At 35.1% G+C, this 25,935-nt stretch overlaps 1 protein-coding gene across 3 annotated transcripts in view; it reads left to right on the top strand.

The window, feature by feature from the left end:
* CADM2 (cell adhesion molecule 2) overlaps nucleotides 1-5,559 on the top strand; it is a 1,070,118-nt gene extending 1,064,559 nt beyond the window's left edge. For 2 of the 3 annotated variants that reach the window (XM_074333317.2, XM_019745437.3), the window contains 2 exons: nucleotides 2,533-2,658; nucleotides 3,429-3,688. In XM_074333317.2, the coding sequence (XP_074189418.1) occupies nucleotides 2,533-2,658; nucleotides 3,429-3,547 (245 nt within the window). In that variant the 3' untranslated portion in view covers nucleotides 3,548-3,688. Of the gene's footprint in view, nucleotides 1-2,532; nucleotides 2,659-3,428 lie in introns of all 3 variants that reach the window. The other variant, XM_074333327.2, reaches the window with a different exon arrangement.
* Nucleotides 5,560-25,935: the final 20,376 nt, after the last annotated feature.

Genomic DNA, 25,935 nt, shown 5'->3' with positions numbered 1-25,935 from the left:
TATATTAAGTTTTGCTCCAAAAGACACATTAAGGCTTATGTTCAGGGTATGTTGTCCTGAAAAATCATGCTAGGGCTTGTTTTCTGGTTAGGTCTTATTTTCGGGGAAACACGGTATAATTGGGGACTTCAGCAAGAGGTGTGATTTGAAACTGATTTCTAAAGTATCTAAGCAAGGAATAGAAACAAGGAATTTAGAGGCATGGCCATGTTTATGTTTTGCTCTTTTTGTTTTGTTTTGTTTTGAGATTTACAGCCAATGCCAGAAATTAAAGGAAATACAAGTAATATATAATAGAAAGCTAAACTAACAATACCTGCTGTAATAGATTAACTTTTTAATGCTCAGTGTTTTGAAAATTTTTTTTTTTTTCTCCCTCAAGCAGTTTGATGCATGTATACTTAGTTGGGCAATTTTCTTCCAGGTGAAGATTTAGTGACCCATAACCTTACTTATTATTGAATCTGTCTCATTTCAACTTGTGTCTCCTGAAGTCACCCTACGGGGTTACATGTGGGAGTATTTATTGGCTGGGCCTTTCTTCAATTGCCTAGAACACAAATCACATGGTTACATTGAACTGCAAGTGATGCTGGAAAATGCTTAGCTCTGTACACTGAAAGAAAAGGAAACATGTTTATTATCATGTAGAAATCTGTACCCCAATATACCCTTCTGATCACCAAATATGTTTTTCTTCTCGTTTCCCTCACACAAACCACTGCCATTCCCCCTCCAAAGAGATAACCTAAAGACCTACCAAGCAAATACATTCAACCCAAAGACCAAGACCATAGATATGTGCAATCCTCTTCTTCATATCTGGATGCATAGTTAAGGGACAAATGAACCAAAAGACAAGTTATCAATGATCTTCTCCACTTACATACAAAGTACAATGATAGAACAGAGCTAGGAGTAGCGCTGCTTTTTACAAATGCTCTCATTTAGAAATAAAGGAAGAATGGCAGACACTGAGTTGTCACTGATCCATAGCAATTATGGGAACATAGGGGACTGGCGTTAAAACATCCCTGTGCCTTAGCAATAGCTGTAGTTCTTGCAGAAACTGGATGCTCTTGTGTTCATTTTTTTCTTTTCTTTTCACTTCCCCAATTCTACCCTGTGGGAAATTCAACCTTGTCAGTCATACTCCATGCCACATCTGAAGTGAGTGTTCAGGAATATATCCTCCATGGTGACTGCACAGCTTTTATAGTCCACTTCTTTCTTTCACCAATTTTGGGAGGGTACAGATTGAAGCTTGAAATAGACTTATTTTTTTCCTTTCTATCTAGACATATGTTTCTTTGGCATAATAGTTCTATAAAAAACACAGTAGACTCCTAATCCATGTGTCATATTCATGTACCTACAGCCATAATCCAAGATCTTTTGGAGGCATAACTGCCAAGCCTCACTTATTGCTTCACTTTTCCCCTCTAAATCGCTCTCTTAGAATATAAGCAGCTGCTATGAGGCGGTCTACAGGCTTGGGAGGGTAGGCAGTACATGCAATCTGATCTTTGCTATAGGGCTGGTGGATATTGTTGCTCAAAGCTTCCCTCGCTTTTATCCCTTACTATGCAACTTCTATGAGTAATTGATTTTCCAAGCTTTTGAAGACCCAAATGCCTGGGCTTTCTTTTGATCTTTTCCATTTCTGCCTAAAAATTCCATATTTTACTGGGCTCATGTCTTTCCTGTAATATCTTACTAATGGCAGAAAGTAAAAGTATATTATTAATCTATATCTTTCCAACCACTTCCTTTGACACTACAAGTTCAACAGGTGCTTTATCCTCAATTTTGAGTATTCATTTTTCACCTCCTCTCAATAACACTTAACACAGTTTTTAACAACACCCTCTTCTCCTCAAAATGCATTCTTTTTTTTTTTTTTTTATATCAACAGTAGTGTACTCTCCAGGACCTTTCCTACCTCCCTGTTCTCTCCTGCTGAGTCTCTTCAGCTGTAAGCAGTTCCTCTTCCTAGACTTTAAGTATGGGAGTTTTTCAGGGCTCAGTTTTCAGACCTTTCCTTCTCTCTATCTAGACTCACTCTCATCCCAAGTTTATCAGTATGCATAGCTTTAAATAATATGTATAATGATAAATCCCAATTTATCATCTCCAGTTCCAGCCTTTCCTATGACATAATTTTATTTTTAAAATGGTATAGTTGTGTTCCTTACACTAAAACGTGCATACACATATTTTCAGATGGAGAAGAGGAAGGAAAGGCATAAAACTATGCAAAATTATGTATGTGTATTTGTTTATCTAGTCTCTCTTTAAAATGTAAATTTAGTAGCAACAGTGATTGATGTGGCAAATATTCTATCCCCAAGTATCTTGTCCATTATGGATACACAATGAACATGCGTTGACTAGGTGATTGGTGTGATACACATGGATGAAAATTTATTTTAATAGAAATGTGCTCATTTGAAATAACTCCTTCTAATGCATATATAAACTCTATGACCAAATGACACACTAACTTGAGCAATATTTTCTGCTCTTTTCTAGACCCCAATGCTCTGGCTGGCCAGACTGGACCTGATCATGCTCTTATAGGAGGAATAGTGGCCGTAGTTGTATTTGTCACTCTGTGTTCTATATTTCTGCTTGGTCGATATCTGGCAAGACATAAAGGTAGGTTATAATTAATAAAGTATTCTTAACTCTGACAAAAAATTCTAAAGGCTAGCTTCACCATGAAATATCTTAGTGTGCACATGCAAGAGAGAGAGAGAGAGACATACTAAATTATTTCAGGTAATTCTTGATTATTTTATTCAACTTTAAAGTTAAATTGGCTTAGGACAATAATTGTCAAAGGTCACAGAGTGAGTCACTGGTTCAGAAAAAAAAAGGAAATTAGCTCGTAATTTATCTCTAGAACTGAAATTCAGCTATAACATTAAGCATTTGGTCAATGTTCTGTTTGTAGGTTTATGGATACACATGTGGCCATCTTAGTACGGAAAATATGTGTGTTCTTATAATGAGCTAGGTAGCAAACTATTGATACAATCTACTTTTAAATGGAATTACCAAAATGAATGGTGACACATGTGATGTGATCATTAGCAACATCTTAACAAAGGATCCTGATAGCTACAGCTGTCTGGATCACATGGTCTGTATCCCTCATTAAAGAAATCAAAGTGCTCATTACCCATCCCCGTTTGGCTGTTGCCTCCAGTTAATCTGACCCCAGCTTCATCTGCTTTTTACCTGAAAACTGAAACAAACTGTGTAACTTCAGCAAAGTGAATTGTGTGGTTTATGATGCCTCAGAATATGTTTTAACATATAAGAAAACTGACATAAGTTTTTATTTTTTCCTAAATGAATATAGCTTTAAGGCTGGCTATTCACCAGTCTCACAGAACTAACATCTTTTTCTTCCAATACAACAGGAACGTATTTAACAAATGAAGCTAAAGGAGCTGAAGATGCACCAGATGCTGACACAGCCATTATCAATGCTGAAGGCAGCCAAGTCAATGCTGAAGAGAAAAAAGAGTATTTCATTTAAAATGCAGGCCAAGATTCTGAGTTTTACTTACCAGGCTGGCTGCTGGAGAAAACTGGCTATCATCCTTCAGAATTCATTTCTACCATCTTCTGCTACCTTTATTAACTCCCATACTGTACTGCTATCAGTAGCCAGTGTATACCAACAATCAGCTGTCGAAAACATCATTCTTTAATTACTGTACCATTCATAATGCAGGACATTTCTTACTGCCTAAATCCCACACCATTGCTCTTTTAACATACAGTGCTTGAATATACAGCCTTAACAATGTTAATCATTTCCTTGGATCATGATATTGAATTGTTTTTATACATTGAAAAATGTATGCAGAGTTGTTGTTTTTCCCCCTCATTTTTCCCCTTTTAAATCATACATAGACTTTGTCATTTTGCCATTGGACAGCTTTCACAAAGAACAGGATTAGTTAAAGAGATAATGTGCTTAAGTTTAATCAGACATTAGAGGTTTACAATGTTTTCTATGTGTCTCTCTTTAAGACATGCTTGAAAACGTATGCCCTAGAAAACACAAACTCAAAACACTGTAGTATAGATTCTGCAATGTTTGAGATATACTGGTAAAGCTGTATCAATTTGCTATTTAAAAATGTAGTACTTGATACAGGAGCCATGTGTATGAGTTGCAATCATGTCACAGTATCTTATGTAATTATATAGATCCCACCATTAGCTTATTATAGCTTCATTTACCAATAAATTGTTACAGACATTTTACTGCTTTGGAAATCACAAAGATTCCATTCATTTCTCTAATTTGACTCTATAATTTATTTGCTCCTCAAAGACTCACCTACCTAAACAAAATTGAAGTATCCATAGGGCACAATTTTGAGACATTTTAGTATCTGTATATAGTGCATATAATAAATCCAATTAAACATTATTTGATACATATTTAACTTTTTTGGCTGTAGGTAATTCAGTCATAAGTAAGCATTTTCTAATGTCCATTATATCCCTTTAGATATTACTTAAGCCAATATTATAAGTAGATAACATGTATTAGTATTTTGTCTGTATGTCCTAGCACTGTTCAACAACAAACTTTTCTAGTTCTTGTTAGTTTTTATTTGTTATACAATGGAAGCACAATGTTATAAGGGAAGGTAATTTTAAGCTAACAACCAGTGCACAGCCTCAGGTTTTAAATTACAACCACAGTTGAATAATAACCTAAACATAAATTCTTAGTTTGCTAAAAATTTACAAATTTTAATTTTAGCAGTTCCAGAGCTGCTTATCTATGTTGGTTTGCCAAAAAGAAGTGTTTAAGATATGTTTTCTGTATAAATGAACTAATTCTTTATATTCAATTCCTGTCTATGCATTTTGTGAGGTACACACTTATGAAACAGTGAGTGATAGAGAATTTCTGCCATGCTTTTAACTCCAAGGTGAAAGTCTCTTTCTCTGGATTATTTCTGAAATTTTGGTGTAGTTAACCATTAAGAAATGCTGTATTCTTAAATATGACACAGAGTCAATCTGAAGTCTTATTATTTCTTCTAGTGAGATACAATATTGTTAGATTAGTTCTCATTAAATTTATTATATGCTAAAATTTAAAAATCCAGTTAGATAAAAATTATTTTCCCATTCACAAGCATTGCACCTTTAAGAAGAAAACAAATATAACAATATGGTAGCTATACTTGTGATGTCTGACAGCATGATGGCCTTTGTTTTGGAAAATTATATCTTGGAATTTATTTTGGGGAAATGAGAATGGTTGAGTACGACATCGCGTGTTAATATCAAATGAAAGACAAGGGTGCTGTATCGTAGATTATTTATCAGAAAAGTATACATCTTTTAAACACAGTGTTAGAATTTTAAATTTTTTTTGATTGTTGAAGCATTTATCTTGTTGATTCCTTACAAAAGAAAAAAAGGACGATGTCAGTCGAGCAGCACTTTTTCAGAATATACAGAACATAAATAATATGATGTGGTTGAGTGTTAACATAATAAATCATATACAGTATGACATTTTAAGGAAATAAGTCTGCATTGATGTGATTGCATGCTTGTTTTTACAGTTCAATTCATACCATCTGTGGAAAAATGCAATAATATGTTAATATAGTATGGTAGTTTGAGAGAATCAGGTAGGTGCTACTAGACACATTGAAACTAGAATAGGTTTATAAACTGTTCATATCTTTCAATGCATAATCTTTAGAAAGACTCCACAAAGCAAAATTCATCCTGTTAGTACAAATGGAAAGGTTCTTGTTACAGAAGTAAGTTGTATAAACTGCATCATCAATTACTATTTAAAGCCTAATTTCAGGATGCACTTACAAAATTGCTACTCTTCATAGATGCTGTATTTACATCCCTCTTCATTTTGTCCATATTATACTTGGCTCCAACTGCTAAATTGTTGCCTAAATAACTCAATCATTATTTATAACACTGTAAAATTAGAAATCCCAAAATGGTTGCATTTCAAGATTTTTTATTCTTTAACCCTTCAGAGTACTATATAACACAATTAGAACTGTTTACAAGACACTAACTGGTATATTATGATTTGTGGGCGATAAGCAAATATTTTGCCAGTGAAAATAGATAGATTTGAATTAGGTATCATTTTTAGTTACTAAAATAAAATAGGAGTAGAGTCACGTTTTCCTATCTTTAAACATTTTTTGATTCCCACCAAACAAGGAAATAAATTGTAAAAATTCTGCCATTTCCGTAAAAATCAGAAAAGAAATGAAATACATTTGTAATGGAACCATGTCAATTATCTGAAATGTGTACACTTGTATGCACCGAGAGCCAAATTCTGTCTCTGCTTAGTGAGCACAGTACCTACAGAACTCAGTGGAAGGAGTGCGCACGCGAGCGTGCACACACACACACACACATACACACACACACACACACACACACACACACACACACACACACACACACCTAGTACAATATGGAACATTATTCTTTACCAAAAGTAGCTATTCTCTGCCAGTGTACTGTTTACAGTGTAAATTGAGTGTCCTCCATCAAAAAGTGTAAGCAGAATTTTTTTTTTCCATTTTTGAATGTCCTAGATAGAATGATTATCAAAATTAGGAAGGCAATGAGAGTTTGTGAGAGCTAAAGCAAAACACAGAGAGCATGAGCAAGGTATTTGTGTGTGTGTGTATGTGTAAGTGTGAGAGAGAGATTGATTGATTGATTTCAACTTCTTTTCTTTTACCAGAGAATTCAAGAAGCAGTTTAAGGAACCTGATATTGGAGTTTAATCTAGAAACTGGATGATCTCATATTGATTCAAGATACTTAATCTTGCATTGAAACCCCACAATTAAAATAACAAATAGAGAAAGAAAAGTAACTTTCCTAAATATGGCAAAGAAGCTAACACCTCATTTATTTTTATTTGTAAAAAATATAAATATCTCAATTAAAAGGACAGGCTCACTTGTAATTATGTACTCATGATTGTAATAGCATTGAGATTCCATATAGGCACATGTACAGCAACGGTTTGACAGTGATGGTTCTTCCATGTAATATAGCAGTTATCGTGTAATTTAGTGCCACTTATTGCAAAGTGTTACCAAGGGGAACATTTGAAATACTTTTGCTTTTTCTTTGGACTTAAGGATAATTTAAGGAATGATAAATAAGAAATTGCATATTATGGTTTTAATTGTGGAGAAAATTCAAAACCTCATATCTTACTTCAACTTCCTGGTCATATTGCTAATTACTTAGAACCCTCTAAAAATGCCCAATATTAGCCTCCTTTGCAAATTTAATCTGTGATGAATATACAAGACAAAACAAACAAATAAGTAAAAAACAAATGGCAACGACAACTAAGATAAATGAAACACTTAATGAGAATTACTGAGTAATGCTTTTATTAAGTGGCACAAAGTACACACTAAAAACTATGCAAAATATAGGTAACTACAGTGTACGTACATGTAAGTATCTTGTACTTGCTGTGTATGGATGTTCGAAACCCATGTAATTATAATATGCATTTTGAATATTGGGAAAGAGGAAATCTTAGTGTAGAAAATAGAATTTGTTTTGAAATATACACTGGCAATATTGAAATATACTCAGTGCAATATCTGCAATTCTATTGCTGGATACTTAACGCAAAGGGATTTTAAAGAATTCTTCAACGAGATCCAAGAGGTTGCTAATCTTCACCTCTCACATACTAAAGCATTAATTAAAAATACAACTGATTCAGTAACACATTAAGTTTTTCTTACTTGATCATTAATGTGACATAATAAAATTATTTGCCCTAGTTTTTAGCATTATGGGAGAGAAAGAAACTTTGATTTATATGTAATTGAATTTGGAATTCTTAAACTTCCTTTGAAATGTGTGTATGTTTTAATGAATTGTGGCACTTTTAATATAAATACAAACTTATTCAATCAAATGCACAGGTTACCTTTAGTAGTTAAAGTCGCTATATCTTACTGAAAAATTTTTGTATCTTTTCTTTTTCTATTCATTTTTTTTTTCCTTTCTCTCCCTATTCTACTCCAAGCATGCCCTTTGCACTTATACCCTTCCAAAGTCAATGGATTGAAAGTAGCAAGATTATAAAGAGAGCAAAAGGGGACAACATATAAGAATGAGTTCTAAACTCATCAGCATTTTTATGTATTGAGATTATGAATATTGAATGCAATAGTTGTTAGATATAGCTGGTAAGTTCTCTGCCATGCATACTTACAATAATCCTTCTACCTCTCACTTTTAACATGGGCTATGATACTTCAATATAAATAGAAGAAATAATTATTTACAAGATATCCCAGGAAGCACTCTTTTGGGGTTATCATAACAGTATGCTCCCCGCCCCCTGGGAAATCTCAAAAGCCGACTTCCTTTAGTGTATTCAACAGAGTATGGATCTGCATTTGTTTTTCCTTTTGTAGCATTAACTTTTCCTATAGGCAAAATATTATAACTTTATAAAGACAGTTCTTCTCATGCCTATTTAATATTTCAATGCAATAGTAATACAATTGTGTTGATTTTTTGAAAAGATAATTTAAATGGCAACACTTTGCAATCCAATCTATTTATTTAATATTTAAAATACAACACATTCTTATGAGTTGATGTTGTGTTTTTAAGTAAAAATTATGTATATGATTTGTTTTCCCAAGCAGTGTTAACTGTGTAAGACAAAAATTTAAGTATTTAAGACTGCCTCCTTGTTAGCAAATAATCTCTGAATAATGAATGCAAAGTATTGCCAAAAATGTCCACTCTGTCTGCATAGACGTCATATGAATTTTTCAAGTGATGTAATTTAATCATTCTAAAAGGAAATGACACTTTAAAAGCAAATTTTCCTCTTGGAAGAAAAAAATACAGAAAATATTCAAATTATGACTGAATCTATACTATATGCATAAAGTTAAAGTAAGATATTTCTATATTGTGTGGTTATGTTACAAATAATATTTGATCTAATCTTTATCATTTTCTTCCGTATATGTGTACGTGTATATACGTGTACATGTATGCTAGTTACAAGATATATGGTTATTTTGGAGAGAATAAGCCCAAATATGAAAAAGATGTAAAAACAAAAACATTATTTTCCCCCTAGGAAATATGCTGTATATTTCAAAAGAAGAAAAGTTAAAAGATATTTGAAGATTGCAAGGGCAAAAGAAAAACCTACCAGGGCTCAGCACTTAAGCACTTTTCCCACATTCAGGGTCAGAACAGCAGTGATTCCTACTCAGATTTAAAGTGCGGTATGAAATGCCACATTACACTTCTCTTACACACAGTACTGTCAAACCTCAAAAGTTTTCTTTCTTTAGATGCTTTTCCTTGTACATGATACTAGTAGACACTCTTCTCTTTATATTTGCTGATAGTGAAACTTAATATGCAATAAAATATGTGATGATTGAAAGCAGTGGTCACCAGTTGGTTAAAAAAAAAAAGATACTATGAAATGTAAACTGAATGATCTCTCTATCTTTTTTGCTTTTCTCTGTTTCTACTGTATTGAATTCTTCTCATAAATAGAAAAAATAATTTAGAAATTTTTTAAAACTAGTATTCTTTCTCCTTATATAAATGTATAAAATTTTAATCTCTTGACAAATTTATTCAACTGTACCTGCTGTACTTATTGTAGATTCAATGATGCAGTCATGTAGTAATGCAAGGATGTGTGAGTTTGGGAATACTAAACTATTTTTTTTCATATTCAGTTCACATCAATATTTGTGAATTGGTTGTTTAGCTTTTCATTCAACCAAAAAATATTCCCTCAAGAAAGCTCCATTTTTATCATAAATATTTCAATATAATCAACATTGGAACAAGTCTGCCATGTTAAAAAGAATTTAAAGACTTATCTCTGAAAATTGTTACCCTGAAATGCAGGTGTTCCCAGTAATGCAGCTTCAAAAATAAAATGTTCTATTTATATGATGTGAAATTCATAACTTTTGGAAGGGTATATTTAGGACAGCATAAAAATAAATTCTGTGCTGTAAGGAAAATCCACCAAAATCAAGCATAGTGCACAATTATTGAATCTACTGTTATCATTAACATTTTCAAAAAAACAAAATGCATATTGTAATATTAGGTACATGACACTTGCATGTTGATATGCCTATATACTTACAAAGTATTCAATGTGTACTTAGTGGCGCTTAAAATATGTCATGTACAACTCTTATAAACATCCTTACAGGGTTCCCATTTGCACTTCATCTTTCAGTAAAGTCTTGTCAGAAAAAAAAAATTGTCTGATACATATGGAAAAATAAAATTTGAATTTTAGTTATCTGTTGGACATTACTGAATTGTCTATTCATTTAGTTCATTTTCTTAGGCATGAAAACAGACATTGAAAGATGGAACTTTCTTTTTTCCCACTGACAGGTTATAAAAGATGTTACAAAACATATCCCTTTAAGCCAAATACATAATTTTGCATATCTATTTTGAACTGCATACATCACTCATTCATTTTAGATTTTCTCAACGATGCCATTTTGTAAATTTAAAAATGGAAGTTTTAAAATGTAAGCGGTAGTAAAACAAATGTTATCTTATTTGTACAACATTTAGTTGTTACTCCTTGGAATATATGAACCTTGTAATATGCTGACTAAGGGTTAAAAAAATGTTGCTGACTTAGGGAAATTTGCTTGAGATTGCCAAAATTTCAAAACTCTGTAATTTTACATTCACTTATGTCTGTTTACTAATGTTGACTATGAACACAAGCAAAAATACCTAAACCTATTTTTTTTAATTTTCACACTCTAACCAGTATTACATATTTCAACTACCTAAGATAATGCAATTAATAATATATCTATCCTAAGCTCATGCCAATAAGAATTTGAGATAAGCTTTTAAATTTATGGAAGATTTTCTTTGTGTCTTTGGAAGTTCACTTACCATAAGGTATTTTATAGTCTAAATAACAGATTTTGTTATACAGGGTAAGCCAAAGGCTGTACAAGAATTAGTGTCATTGGGTCTGATGTTTATGTTAGACCATGAAATATTCCATTAAAATTTATCTGTAAATACAAGGCAAGATTTTGTATCTGGTTTATTTTGTTAAGTAACATTTTATTTATTTTAATCCATTTTTCCTAGCAAAAGAAACCCTGAGATGCATGTTAGCAAATTTGATACTGTCTTGAAGATCAAATTCAACACATCTGAAAGAAAATGATGACATTCAAAATAACACATTCATAGACATGATCTTTTTTGTTGTTGTTGTGATACCCAAAATGCCCACTCTTACTCAGCTCTATAACCACATACACATATGGCACTCATGCTTCCTAGATAAATTAATTCTATGTTTTCATAGTGGCAATTGTTTTTTCTGTCAAAATATTCATCAGCATTTTTTAAATCAAGAGGCATACTGAAAATTCTACTTAATATAATTCACTAAAGGATAGAGTTAAGTCTGAGGGTCCTTAATTAATAATTGCGTAGTGGTTTTAGTCCAAGATAGGTACCTTCATTACATGACAATCTTGGGAGGATGCTAAAAACAACTGCACACCCCTTTTAAAACAAGAAGTTCCAGGAAATACATAGATGTAATTTTTTTCAAACCATAATTTATTTGTTTTGTGAACTTTCAGGATACCTTTTCTCCCCTAATGTTGTGAAGCCTAGCAAATAAAAGTATATAGAAAAGAGATTAAAGGAGAAAAGTAGTTTCCTGGTTGCATTTTAAATGCCACTTCATGCTACTCTACACTGCATGGTATTTAATCAAACCAGAACTGTTGAACACCTACTACGTACTGCATTTCCCTGAAAATAAGACTGGGTCTTATATTAATTTTTGCTCCAAAAGATGCATTAAGGCTTATTTTCAGGGGATGTCTTATTTTTTCATGTCCAGCAATCTACATTTATTCAAATACAGTCATGTCATCTTCTTCTGGAACATCGTCATCATGTACTAAATGTGTGCATCTGGCTGATGATCTTAACTGGGGCTTATTTTCAGGGTGGGTCTTATTTTCGGGATAGGTCTTATTTTCGGGGAAACATGGTATCAAGTCAGTTCACCTAAAGAATGACTCCAAGAGAGTGAATATAGCATTTTATGCCCAGACCTTCAAAACCTGTTAATTAAATCATCTTTCCAAATAATGACCATTTTCTGTATTTTCGGCGTTCTTATGTTGGAGGGAGGAGTGAGGAAATTCTCATAATAAAAATAAAGTGTAATTATGAAAGAAGTCTTGTAATTTAATCAAACTGAAAAACAAACAGCCTATCTTTTAACCACTGTTTGTGCTCTCAATTTTGTAGGATATTTCTCTAAAGATTTTCTGTTTTGATTTTTAAAAAATAGATCTGATTAATAAGCCAATATTTTATTATGCCAGAAAATTTAGAAAATTAATTCATCTTCTGAAGAGTGGTTATAACAACGCCCAGTGTCAGTACATTATTAAAAGTCCTAAAATCATGTGTCCTGCACATACTATCAAAACTATAATTTGTTTTGTCTTTCTAAACTAAATCCTTACACAGATGGAGGATGCCTATAATATGAACACATGGCAAATTTAAGGACTACAGTTTCACGTAGATTGGAGTTGGTATACAATAATAAGGTCATGTAGACTCTTTAAACTATGAAATATTGCTGGAAAACAGCATAAGATTTGAAAACATATTTAACTAGTAAAAATAGTATATCAGAAATATATATCTTTTCAAATTAAGAGAATATCAGAATGTGGAAACATTTTCATTTGTTGGGGAAACAAACGATTACAAGAGAATAGGAAATTTTTTGAACGTAAACTTTGCCTCGTTGGCAATTTTATCAACTGGGAACATGCCCTAATACCCTTCTGCCAGAGATCAGAAAAGCTTTATGAAATGAGGTCTCAAAGGGTCATTTATTCCATAAACTCTAAAGTCTCCATGGCGGGGTATGTAAAGACAGGTGGATTTTAGGATATAAAGACTCATTTGAAGCACGTATTCTATCAGTTACATGTTAATTTGCTTCAACAAAGTAACTCCATTAATTGGATCTGTTTCCATGAAAATGTAAACCTACCAACTTTGTACATCTTGCTGTAAATTGAATCCCTTGTTTCAGGCTATTTCCTACTCCTGAGCACCAAATAGCACATGCATTTTCTCATGTCCCTTCTTAGGCCTGTCAGGGCCATGTTTCCCTGAAAATAAGACCTAGCCAGACAATCAGCTCTAATGTGTCTTTCGGAGCAAAACTTAATATAAGACCCGATCAATATAATATAAAATATGATATAATAGATTATAATATGCCCGGTCCTATTTTACTATAAGACCCAGTCAATATAATATAATATAATAATATAATATAATATAATATAATATAATATAATATAATATAATATAATATAATTAATATAGTATACTATAATATAATATAATCTACAATGTCTTATATTAATTTTTGCTCCAAAAGACGCATTACAGCTGATTGTACAGCTAAGTCTTATTTTCGGGGAAATGGGGTGTCATTGACGACATTAGTATTTTTAATTATGCTTTGCTTGCAGATTTTCCTGCTAATCTGAGGAAGTCATGTAAAACAGGATATACACACAATACTTTGCTTAGAGATTGGGGCACATTTTACATCTAATCATGAACTCCAGGCTAAGAATCTGTCTATAGACTTACACTAAGATCATCATATTCTCAGCTGTACAAACACTTCTCGTTTGCTTTTGTCTTTCTTGTACCCAGCCACTACCTATGATCTTGGTACTAAGTTACTAGGGTATCTGTCTCCCCTCCCCTTTACTGGCATACTATTCCTAAACTCTTGAAATCTCCAGAAATGATGTGTCTTTTTGTTTGCTAAGAGATGACTGGTGCCTGAGGGCTCCTGGATAACCTCAAGATGAAGGCTAGTTGCCAGGGTTACCAGGAGTTTAAAACATTGACATTTGTACCTCCAACTCTTGACCTCTGGCAGGGGAGAGGGGCTGGAGGTTGAGTTAATCACCAATGACCAATGACTTAATCAATCATGCCTATGTAATGATAAAAATATCCCTAAAGTATGGGGATAGTAAAAATCCATAAAGTATGGGGTTTGGAGAACTTCCGATTGGTAAACACATGGAATGCTGGGAGGGTGGGGAACTGGGAGAGGGAACTCAAGCTATGTCCCCCTTTCTCCATACCTTGCCCTATGGATCTCTTCCATCTAGCTGTTCCTGAGTTATATCCTTTATAATTTAATTCTTCTAAATTCTGCTCTCCATTGTAGCAAATGATCAAACCTGAGTAGGGGAGTTTGGGATACTATGATTCACAGCCAAGTCAGACAGAATTTGTAGGTAACCTAGGGACCCATCAACTTGCAATTGACATCTGCAGTCAAGGACAATCTTCCAGAACTGAGTTCTTCACCTGTGGGGTCTACATTAACCCCAGGGATGTTTAGTGTCAGTATTGAATTAAACTTTAGGAGATACATATGTTGTCATAAAATTGCTGATGTGTAAGTGTTCTCCACCCCCATCCCAACACACACACACACACACACACACACACACACACACGTTCAGTGAGAGTAGAGTGCTGCTTTTCCTTTTACTCACTATGTGATTCCCTAAATTCAAATACCTTGTGCTTCTCCAAAGATGAAGAAGAAATATCATTTTCCCATTAAAGATAATTTTGAAGAAATCTTGAAAATTAGAGCCACCTTTTACAAAAGAGGAAACTCTAGTAAGAGTTTACATGCATGATAATTTAGTGGAAGAGCCAGATTTAGAACATTAACTACCAAACTGCAATGCCTCTCTATCATGTAATTTTGTGCCATTGGAAACACACAAGTCAGATTGTCCTTTCCCAAAATTGTTTATATACCATTATTAGTAGTGTTCATCTGTCACAGGCATGATCTATATTCCAGGAAACTTAGAGTGGTCATTGTTAAATTTTGTAAGATTCTGTGCTTCTCTTAGTATCCTCACAAATTAATGATTAAAATATAGTTGTGATGAAAATCGTCTTTAATGAGGTTGTTGGCAGTAAATAGGAACCTAACCAGAGATTAATGACTTTTAATGGGTGTGTGTAAAGGAGAAAGGGACAGTTTGGGAACATGGTAATTCATGGAGGCAAGAACTGAACCACTTTCTACTAAAGGAGGTTTGGATACCCCCGGGGAGCATAAAGATGTTGGGGGGGTACATGGTTAAAATACGTACATTTTCCCAACTTATTTTACAAACTGATTTGAAGCTCTAGAGATAGTTACTGAAACAACTCTGGAACTTACCATAGATAGTCAAAGCCTGACATTACAAACTCAAGCACCAAACTCTATCTATTAAAATATAGTCACATTTTGACAAATGTATAAATATGAATCAGTTTAAATCAAAATTCATATAGCTAAGGGTCTGCTTACATTTATAAACTCAAGCAGTATAGTTCTTATGTGGACTTGATAGTTGAAGCTAGAATCCAATGCTTACTATCAGGACTGTCTTCATGAGTGAGTGATTAGTGGAGTTTCACATGACATCAAACTCCAAATGGGGCCTCATGTTTGGGGTTTAATGTCCAGCAGTGGCCATCTTGAAGTTCTTAATCATTTTATCATACAAGTTGTTTAGTAAGTGAAGTCCTATGGAATAACGGAGCATGTGCTGGGGGCTTGGAGCTCATGTGTGATTAAGCCTCTCGCCTCCCCTTTGCATCCCAGGACAGGTTCTTGGCTGCCTACTCCCCAACTCTCACCCACTGAACACTGCAGCCCATGGCCCCAGGGTAGGCACAGGTGTGGAGAGGTTTGGGTCAGGATGTCCTTGCCCCAGGTGGGGAGTTTCAGGGAGGGCCAGGTGCCTGTGAGAGTCTGTGCTCACCCAGTAAATGTCCCTGTGCCCTAGTGAGTACAACATTAAATGTCAAATATAAACCACCATTACAGGTTGAGAGACAACATGCGTATAAGACAGGAAAAGCTCCTTTCTTTCTTCCTTCCTTCCTTCCTTTCTCTCTCCCCCCCTCCCTTCTTCCCTCCCTCCCTCCCTCCCTCCTTCCTTCCTTCCTTTCTTTCTTTTTTAGCAAAGAGTGTCACATCTTCATTTTGCAGAGAACCCCATAAATTATGTAGCAGTCCCTGCTTACCATTTCAATAATATAGTGACACTATACTGTTTTCAAAAATATCTTTAGAATGACCTTCGAATATCTTCAGATGTCTTGCTTTAATGGGTGTGTGGTAGGATACAGAAATATGACTTCTTCTCTTTTTTGGTTAAACATTCTATAAATATTTCCACTTCTCTGTTGCAAGAGAGACATACACGTCATGTCACCAGTTCAAAATCCTAACGCAAAAGTTACTTAGGTAATTGACATTTTCATTTTTTCTCTTTATGTTCTAATCTCAGTGTGAACAATGAAAAAAAACTACAAAAATAAAAGATGGTACATTCTTTTGAAAATAAATAATCCAAACCATACACATAAAATGTATGGAAATATATGGCCCAGTGCTATTTCATGTTTGTTAGGGAAGGGATATGACTAATCATTTCAGATTATTTTCTGAAGACAAGTTAATGTGGCAATTGGAGTGTCAAAAAAAAAAAAAAAAAAGAAAAAGCCAATAAAATAGGATAACCTGAAAATAGATTAAAAAGATTAAATAATAAACAGCAATTTAGTTCTCCTTTATGATTAAAGTGGAGAACCAGTTGGAACTTTATTTTGACTCCAAATCATAATCGTTTTGTTCTAATGAGAGTCCCAATGAGTAATTCAAAACATTATCATTGACCTTGTTGAAATGCAAATCGGATTTCGCTCAGTACCCGATTAAAACACTTCAATAATTCCCACTATTTTCAAATAAAATTATATACACAATTTTTTTTAAATTACTTCTGCCTTTCTATCCAATTTAGATTCTTATCAGTCCCTGTAGTTCTACACCATTATCCAGTTTTCTTAAAAATCTTCCATTTCATGAATATCTCGTGTTTCATCACTTTTCCCTCAATTATTCAAAAAAAATTAATCACTGTCTCCATGCAGCAGCCTACCGGTCTGTCTCCTCGTACCTGCCCCCAAAGAAAGGAGAGTCTGTGAGACAGATCCTTTCAGGGACTTTGCTAAACCTTTGTGTTTGCAAGTTATGTCTCCCTGTTTGGTCCCAGAAAGATGGCTGGTCAGCCAATGACGGGTATGACTTTCCACGTGGAAAGCAACCTAAGACAGGGAGAGCTGAGTGGGGATCAACTGGAGAACCCACGGGGTTCAAGTAGGTGGGCACAGCCCCCCACCTCCATCAGGCTAGGGAAAGCCTCAGCCTCTGTGGCTGCATTCCTTCCCAAAACCTGCAAAGGAAGAGATTCAATGTTGTGCTCTTCATCTATTCATATGCATATAGGTTTTGTCCCTTGGGGAAGTTGAGACTTAAGGCCCAGATGCCTGAAGGCAAGGGTGATTGGCTTGAATCAGTTTCCTATTATGGTGTATGGAATTCACAGATCTTGAGATTCACAAGCTTTATCTCCTTTACTTCCCCAACTAACTAATAAAAGCTAATGTGTAGGCCCCATTAGGTGCCACAGCCCAGACCTTGAGGCTACTGGTCCCTTGGCCCCGCTTGCACTCTATTCATGGCTACTGTCTTTTCTTAACCCTGTGCCACTTTCCTCGCTCCCCACAACCCTTGTCGCGCTGGACGCGACAATCACTAGAAGATACCAGGAAGTCCTATGAGCTGGACATATAATATTGAGTAAATCAGACATTCCTCTCCATTTATGTAGTATATACTCTAGGGAGGGGGACAGACATTAGCCAAATATTCACAAAAATTAATATATATTTGCTAATTCTGATACATGTGGTAGCTATGTATAAAATGCTATAGAGAATGAAAATAGATAGCCTCACCTGTTGGGGTGTCATGGTCTGAGGAACAAATGCTCGAGATGATATTTAGATGAATTGGGAGGTGTTAACCAGGAGAACTTAAGAAGAAGAACATTAATTGTGGCAGAGAAAGCACCAAAGATTGGGAGCTGAGGTAGGCTTGTTGTTTTTGAAAAAACAGCAGTGATGCTAAAGCAGAATTATCAGGTCTTTTATCTATATTTGTATCTATTATATGACATGATTTCTTGCACAGTCAACATTAAATGTGTATTCACTATGAACTATATGCATTGCACTGCATTATATAATGTAGGTAAAGTATATAAATTGTAATAGACAGGGTCCAGGCCCCAAAAAAGAAGTCAGTAAATTTTAAAAAAAGTGTTGGTTACATAGGTGAGAAGGCAAACGGAGGTGGTGAGACAACCCAGGAATGAGCAGCATTAGGAAGCTGTTATCATGCTGGGGCTTGAGAGAGACTGAAAAACCCAAAAGCCAGTTCCTCCCCCGGAAGATCCAGCCATTGTGGGGCTTCCAGACAGAATCTGGTTCTGTAAGTAGAAGAGGCGTCTATCTGGTGGGTTCTTGAGTCAAGGAGGAAATGAATTTGCCTCAGGAAAGGATCAGGAATAGCAATTCTCCCCTTTTCTGCCATCTGGTATTTCAAGAGAATCTTCCAGATGATATCTGGAAGCCAGAGGGCAGGGAGGCTTGGAAATTAGAATGTTTTGGAATATACAGCACACATTACATAAGAGCAAAGATGGTTTACTAGTATCAAACACTTTGTATGTCTGTAGAATTTATTTACAACCTAGTTCAGAAGGTTTATTCCTTGCTAGTGACAATTAGCAATACCAATGATGCAAATATACATAGTTGTTCAATTCTGCAGTTCTTGGGTTACATGCACAGATCTGAATCAACATTCACATTATGAGGGAAAATTAGCTCTAAATATATTATAAACTGTCAGATGCTTGAGGTTAAATATAAATATTCTATAGCTGTGGTTTTAACTTCTTTCTTTTGAGTACTCTACCTATTCATATATGTTAAATTATTTTTGTCTATTTAAATATATTCCCAGATTTCTTTACGTTATTCAAACAGCAAATTATACTCAGAACCTACTATGTGCCACAGATTATGCCATATGCCATAGATATGAATATGGCAAAGATCTAATTTGTTGTTAATGAGAAGTACAAGGAGTTGAAGAGGCACCTTTAAAAATAATTGCAATACATTATTATTGAATACTACAATAAAAGTTTAAAGAAAGTACTGTGGTACCAAAATGACAAGAAGGATGTTTTTATATTGATGAGAACTATCCAATAGGAAATGAAGACCAACATTGATGATTCAAGAGAGGGAGGGGGAATGTGGGGGAAGATGACTTTGAGTAGAAGAGAAGGATGGAGCTGGTGTACTACTGATGCATTTAGCTTTATCCAGGAGCTTCTTCTTTTTTTTTTTTTTTTTAAGTGTCAGAGTGAGAAAGGGAAAGGAGGAGGTACTGGAGGAGAAAGGGTAAGACATAAAATGGGGTCCTCTGGTACAGGGGGCAGTGAATGACCAGGGTAATAAATGACTAGGGCTATGCAATAAAATCACCACACAAAAAGAAGAGCCCACTGGAGTTAGTTGTCCTGCATTTGACGAGAGACCAGAGAGCTTCATTGTGTGATTTCCTACAAAATTGCTTAGGCAGTGAGGGTTATACTTATAGAAGACTTATTTGTTGTTGTTGTTTTGTTTTGTTTTGTTTTCATTATGTGATTTAACAACTAATCTATAGAGAAAGGCTGTGGGACCAACAAAATAATGGCATTACAGGCGTGGGGATATGATGTGTGGACACGAGAGGCTGTGGGTTGCTTGGGGGACCAAGGCGCCGCCCAGAGGATGGAGCACTCTGTCGGGTTCTACTATATTCTGTGTCCTCTTTGGGGTCCGGCTAAAGCTGGGGGCCAGATGCAGAACAGGACGTCCTCAGGGGATGCGGGATCTAGAGTGGCTTGAAGAGTTCACGAAGGGTGGTCAGGAGTGGGGAGCAAGACCCAGTACGCTGGGAACCCGCTGGGAAGGGTTCACCTAGGAAGTCCCCGCCCAGGCAGCGCCTTCCGCTCCGCCCCCCACACGCAGCCTGAGGGCACAGGGGCGGGAATCAGACGGGAATCAGACGGCCCTCCGGTGTGGACAGGGCTGCGCGCAGCCTTATCTGCCTGGGGGGGATTGGGTGACCCCCTGGTTTCCCGGGGCACGTGTCCCAGCGACAGAGACCCCTATGAGCCCACGACCCAACCCGCACCTGCATACTGCGCTGCTCATTGACTAGGGTTGTTTTTTTGACAAGTGAGTATGATGAAACTATAAAGGGGCTAGGAAATTAAAAGATGCACATTTTCAAGCAACTGTGCCGAGGAACAACACGATATAAATTAAGCGAAGAAGAAAGAGAATACATGAGAGAGAGAGAGAGAAGTTGCCATGTGCTAATACCAGTTGAGTATACCTGCTGGGTGGGTCAAATGGTTATTAGAGTGAGGTAATGGAGAGAATGAGATGGATATAAAGTTGTATATTTGAAATTCTGAATTATAGAAACTTGCCGCTGCTGGTCATGATAAAATCTCCACTATGATCCCGAGAGTGCTTGAAAGTGGAGGGTAAATTCACTAGAGAGGAGGTACTGGAAATGTGAGGTCAGATTACCATTTTGTTGATATTGAAATCACTTGGGATTGTTACCTGACTGTTGTAATGAGGAACAGTAAACTAGGAGCGAGAAAACTGAAGTAATTATTGTTTGGGGGATTCGTAGATAAGAGAAACAAGCAGAAGTCATGTAATCTGATGAGATAAAGTACAAAACAGGATTAGGGATAAAGATGGGAAAATGATCTGGACACAGCAAAGATAAAGATGGGGATTACTTACTCTACCTACCAGACTGGTTCTGTGAAGGCTGTGAGAGAAAACAGCCATCAGTTGTGCATGGTAATTAAGAAGAACAGCCAGGGTTCTTTGAATTTTTGTGGTGCCAGAAATAGACTAAATAAAAACAAAATTATATTGATCCTAGTGGATTCAATGTAGGGAGACTGTGGGGTTTTGTAGGAGAGTACAAAATTCTGGATTCCTCACTTGACTTTTGTCAATGTAAGCAATATCCAAACCTGTAAGGGATTTTTATAAGATTTTATTTGAGGCAAACTGACGACAAATGCCAGGAAGCAAGGCCTCAAATGCTCTGGAGACTGACAGTTTTGGAGTTTCCTTTATGCCTTTGAAATTAAGGAAGGAATATAAGGAAAATTACATGAAGGTGGAAGAAAGCAAGGTGGGGGTTGGATTACAGGATAGTTGAGATTATGTGCACATTTGAGGCTGGTTAGTTATTTCAAAAGTGTGTTAACCTAGATTCACAAGAAACAATGGACAGGGCTTGGTTAAGACAAAGATTAACCTTTTACTAAAGAAGTTATGTGCACCCACCATGACCTTCTCAGTTAGGAATTCATAAGATTGCCTGGTGAGGCTGCTTTCCTTGAACACTTTTTTCATTCATACATTTTTGATTCTGAAAGGAGGGGCCATAGAGAAGGGACATTTATACTCCAAGCATGCTGACCTCCTTAGCTCATGCTAATGGGGTGCATTGTATATATTTTAAATTTTCTGTGTATTGTAATATTTTGACATCTTAAAACACCTTTCTGGCTTGGAGTGCCCCTCCTTGGGCTAGCCAGTTCTTAGAGATGCTGAAGGGCCCATCCAGGAGCATGTTTGTTATCTGCAAACTAACCAGTCCAGAGCCCTACCTACTCTTTCGGGTCCCTACACCCAGGAAGCAATATTCCTTTTCTATAATCACCCTAGGGCCAGGGAGCAGGTAACTAGAGACTGTACATATAGCCCAAAGGTCTATGAAATTATTAAAATAAGCCGATTCTAAACTGTTTACCCCGCCCATCCTTGGAAACCCTAATGAAGGCTCTGCCCTAATGCTTTTTCCTCACTCCTATCCATCTGCCTGATCACCCTGTGTCTTTCCCAGGGGACCCTGCGTGGTGGGCTGTACCTACTGTCTCCAGCACCTGTGACTACAATCAACTTCTTTTCCTGAGCCGTTCCTCTGTCTCTTCTTGTGGCTGCACCTGAGTGGCCATCCCATAAAAGAATACAAAACATGGGATCAGTACGTACTCATTACCTTGCTTATTTGCAAAGCTACTAATAATGGCAGTAAAAGAAATTTTGGACTCTATTGAAGACCTTATTGTTATCCATTTTCACACCCTGAGAAGCCCTCTTTGGTCTGGCTTAATTTAAGCACTCATCTCTAAAATATAGTCCATAGAAGCTAGAAACCATGGATGCTGTGTTTTTTGGTGTATAGATATAGAATAGATATTTTAGTGTATAAGTATTTTATTGTCATCATGATTTGTGGCCATTAGTGTTATAAAGTGTTCTTCTTTTTTTGTATAATGCTTTTTGGCCTGAGATCTACCTATATGATATAAGGATTAAAACCTCTACTATTTTAGTGTCCTTATCTGTCTGATAAATCTTTGTCCATCCCTTTATCTCAGTCTTTTTGTATTATCTTGTTTTAAGTGTCTCTTTTGAGTATAGCATAGGATTAAGTTTTACTTCAAGCCCATCAGAAAATAAAAATATTTCTTTCAGTAGATGGGTTAAACCCAGTTACATTTATTTCTATGACTAATGTGTTTGATTTGAATGCTGTCATACTCTATTTTTTTAATATATTTTGGTATTTAGGAAGAAATAGATGTAATTTTTTTAGTGCTTCACTTCATAGCAATAACTTTCATGGTATGCTAAGATCAAGGGTCAAAAAGTTTTTCAGGAAAGGGCAGACATGAAATATTTTCAACTTTGTGAGTCATACAGTATTCCTGTCAATGACACAACTTGTATAAATGCAAAACGAAAACAATCACAGGTATAAGTGAATGGACATGGACAGTTCAGACTAGTTGAGGACAGATATGGCCTTGATGACTTTTGGTTTAGGCTGCATTATTTTCCTTTGTTTCTACTGAATGGTTTTCCACCTTAAAATGCCTCATTTTAACTCCCATCTATTATCTATATGGCAAAAAAAAATTGATAGTTTTGCTTTGTTTTTTCTCTGGTTCTTCTTTTCTTATGTTTTGTTTTGCTTTGCTTTGTTTTCAACCTAACATTTCCACTTGGGCAAAATATATATTTGCCTATTTTCCCACTATAACCTAAAATTTATATTATTTTAGATTTATAATTAAACATATTCAAAGCTGACTGTTGGGCATCTACTGAAGTTTTATCAGCTCTTTGCTGGATTAAGTTCATTCTTTAGTAGAGTCCTCTAGAAGTATTCATTAAAATATTATTACCTGATATATTCCATATTTAAAACTGTTAATATTGCTTTGATTCCTGAAGGACAGATTATCTGGGCATATATGATTCTTATCTCACTCTTTTTTCCTTTAGTTTCCTGAAAATGTAGTTCCACTCTGGACTTGAAATAAATGTTGTCGTTAAAATTCTGATTCTAACCTATTTTTCTTATTTTTCAATTATTGTTTTTTTCAGTTGTAGTTAATATTCAATATTATTTTATATTAGTTTCAGGTATACAGCATAGTGGTTAGACATCCATATAATTTATGCAGTGATTCTCCCTGATTAGTCTAGTACCCACCTGGCACTACACATAGTTGTTGCAACATTGTTGACTATATTCCCTATGCTACACTTTTCATCCCTGTGACTATTTTGTAACTACCAATTTGTACTTCTTAATCCCTTAACCTTTTCCACCCAGATCCCTAATCCCCCCCACCCCTGGCAACCATTAGTTTGTTCTCTGTACCTATGAGTCTGTTTCTTTTTTGTTTCTTATTTTTTGAAAGTTATGTAATTTTCTTTCAGATCTATTTCATTCATGTTTGTTTGATTTTCTTTTCTTGGCTGTTTTTATTTATTTCTTCATTATCTCATTATTTTTTCCCACAAATCTATTTTTTTTCTTTTTTGTACTCATAATTTTGTCTTTATAGCCAAGGTGAATTTTGAACTTCTCAATTTATATCCTTCATTTGATCATTCTTATTTCATATTTTTCTATAAAAAGGGAATATTTATTTAAGAACATAACATACAATTCATGTTGAGTGTCGAGTTATGGTTTATTACTGCCGTGTGTGTGTATTATATATACACACACATATATATATATATATAACACACACACATATATACATATTTTTTTAAATGCCCAATTCTACTACACAGTAAAACAAAAAGGTAGGCCTCTGCCTCGTCTTCTCCCAGTACCCACCAAGTTTCACTTCTCAGAGACAATGATTTACAGTTATTTTAGAAAAATTTTCCTATATTCTCTTCTATATATATGTTTCTTTTCTGTATTGAGATATAATTGACATATAGCACTATATTAGTTTCAGGTATACAACATAATGAATCAATATTTGTATGTATTGAGAAATGATCAGCACAAAATTCTAGTTAACATGCATCACCACAAATAGTTACATTTTTCTTGTGATGAAAACCTTTAAGATTTACTCTCATAGCAACTTTCAACTACACAATACTGTATTATTAACTACAGTTACACTATATTCCCATGATTTACATGTATTTATTTTATAATTGGAAGCTTGTACATTTTGTCCACCTTTATCCATTTTGCCCACCTCCCCATCAGCACCAATATGTTCTTTATGAGTTCTATATATTTTTTTTATTCCACACATAAGTGAAATCATATGGTAATTGTCTTTCTCTGCCTTACTTACTTCACTTAGCACAATACCCACAAGGACCATGCATGTTGTCACAAATAGCAAGACTTCCTTCCCTTTTATGGCTGAATAATATTCCACTGTATACATACCATATTTTTCTTTATCCATTTACATATTGAGGGGCACTTAGGGTATTTTCATATCTTGGCTATTATAAATAATGTTTCAGGGAACATGGGGATGCACATATCTTTTCAAGTTTGTGTTTTCATTTCTATTGTATAAATACTCAGAAGTGGAATTGTTGGATCATATGGTAGTTCTATTTTTAATTTTCTGAGGACCCTCAATACTATTTTCCACAGTAGCTGCACCAATTTACATCCCCACCAATGATGCACAAGGGTTCCCTGTTTCCACATCCTTGCCAACACTTGTTATTTCTTGTCATTTTGAAAATACCGTGTTTCCCCCAAAATACGACTGGGTTTTATACTATACTTCCCCCAAAATAAGGCTGTGTCTTATTTTAATTTTTGCTCCAAAAGACGCATTAGGGCATATTTTCAGGGAATGTCTTATTTTTTCATTTACAGCAATCTATGTTTATTCAAATACAGTCGTGTCATCTTCTGGAACATCGTCATGCATACTAAATGCCTCCGTCTGGGTGATGATCTTAACTGGGGCTTATTTTCAGGGTAGGTCTTATTTTCGGGGAAATACTGTAGCTGTGAGGTGATACCTCATTATGGTTCTGATTTGCATTTTTTTCTAATAGTTATTGACATTAATAATCATTTCATGTACCTGTTGGCCATCTATATGTTTTCTTTGGAAAAATGTTCTAATTTTTAACAGATTTTTTTAATTGAGTTTTCTTTTTAATTGAGTTTCATGAGTTATCCATATATTTTGGATATTAACCCAAAATATTAGATATGTGTCTTGCAAGTATTTTTCTCCCATTCGGTAGGTTGCCTTTTCATTTATTTTTATGGTTTCCATGTTGTGCAGAAGCTTTTTAGTTTGGTGTCGTCCCATATGTTTATTTTTGTTTTCATTGCCTTTGCTTTTGTTGTCAAATGCTGAAAATTATCGCCAAGACTGAGGTCAAGGAGCTTGCAGCCTGTTT

This window comes from Rhinolophus sinicus, chromosome 17 (genome assembly GCF_057876585.1).
Source record: "Rhinolophus sinicus isolate RSI-liver-muscle chromosome 17, RSI-T2T, whole genome shotgun sequence".
In the NCBI taxonomy this organism is placed as follows: domain Eukaryota; kingdom Metazoa; phylum Chordata; class Mammalia; order Chiroptera; family Rhinolophidae; genus Rhinolophus; species Rhinolophus sinicus.
This window is presented reverse-complemented; position numbering and strand designations above follow the sequence as displayed.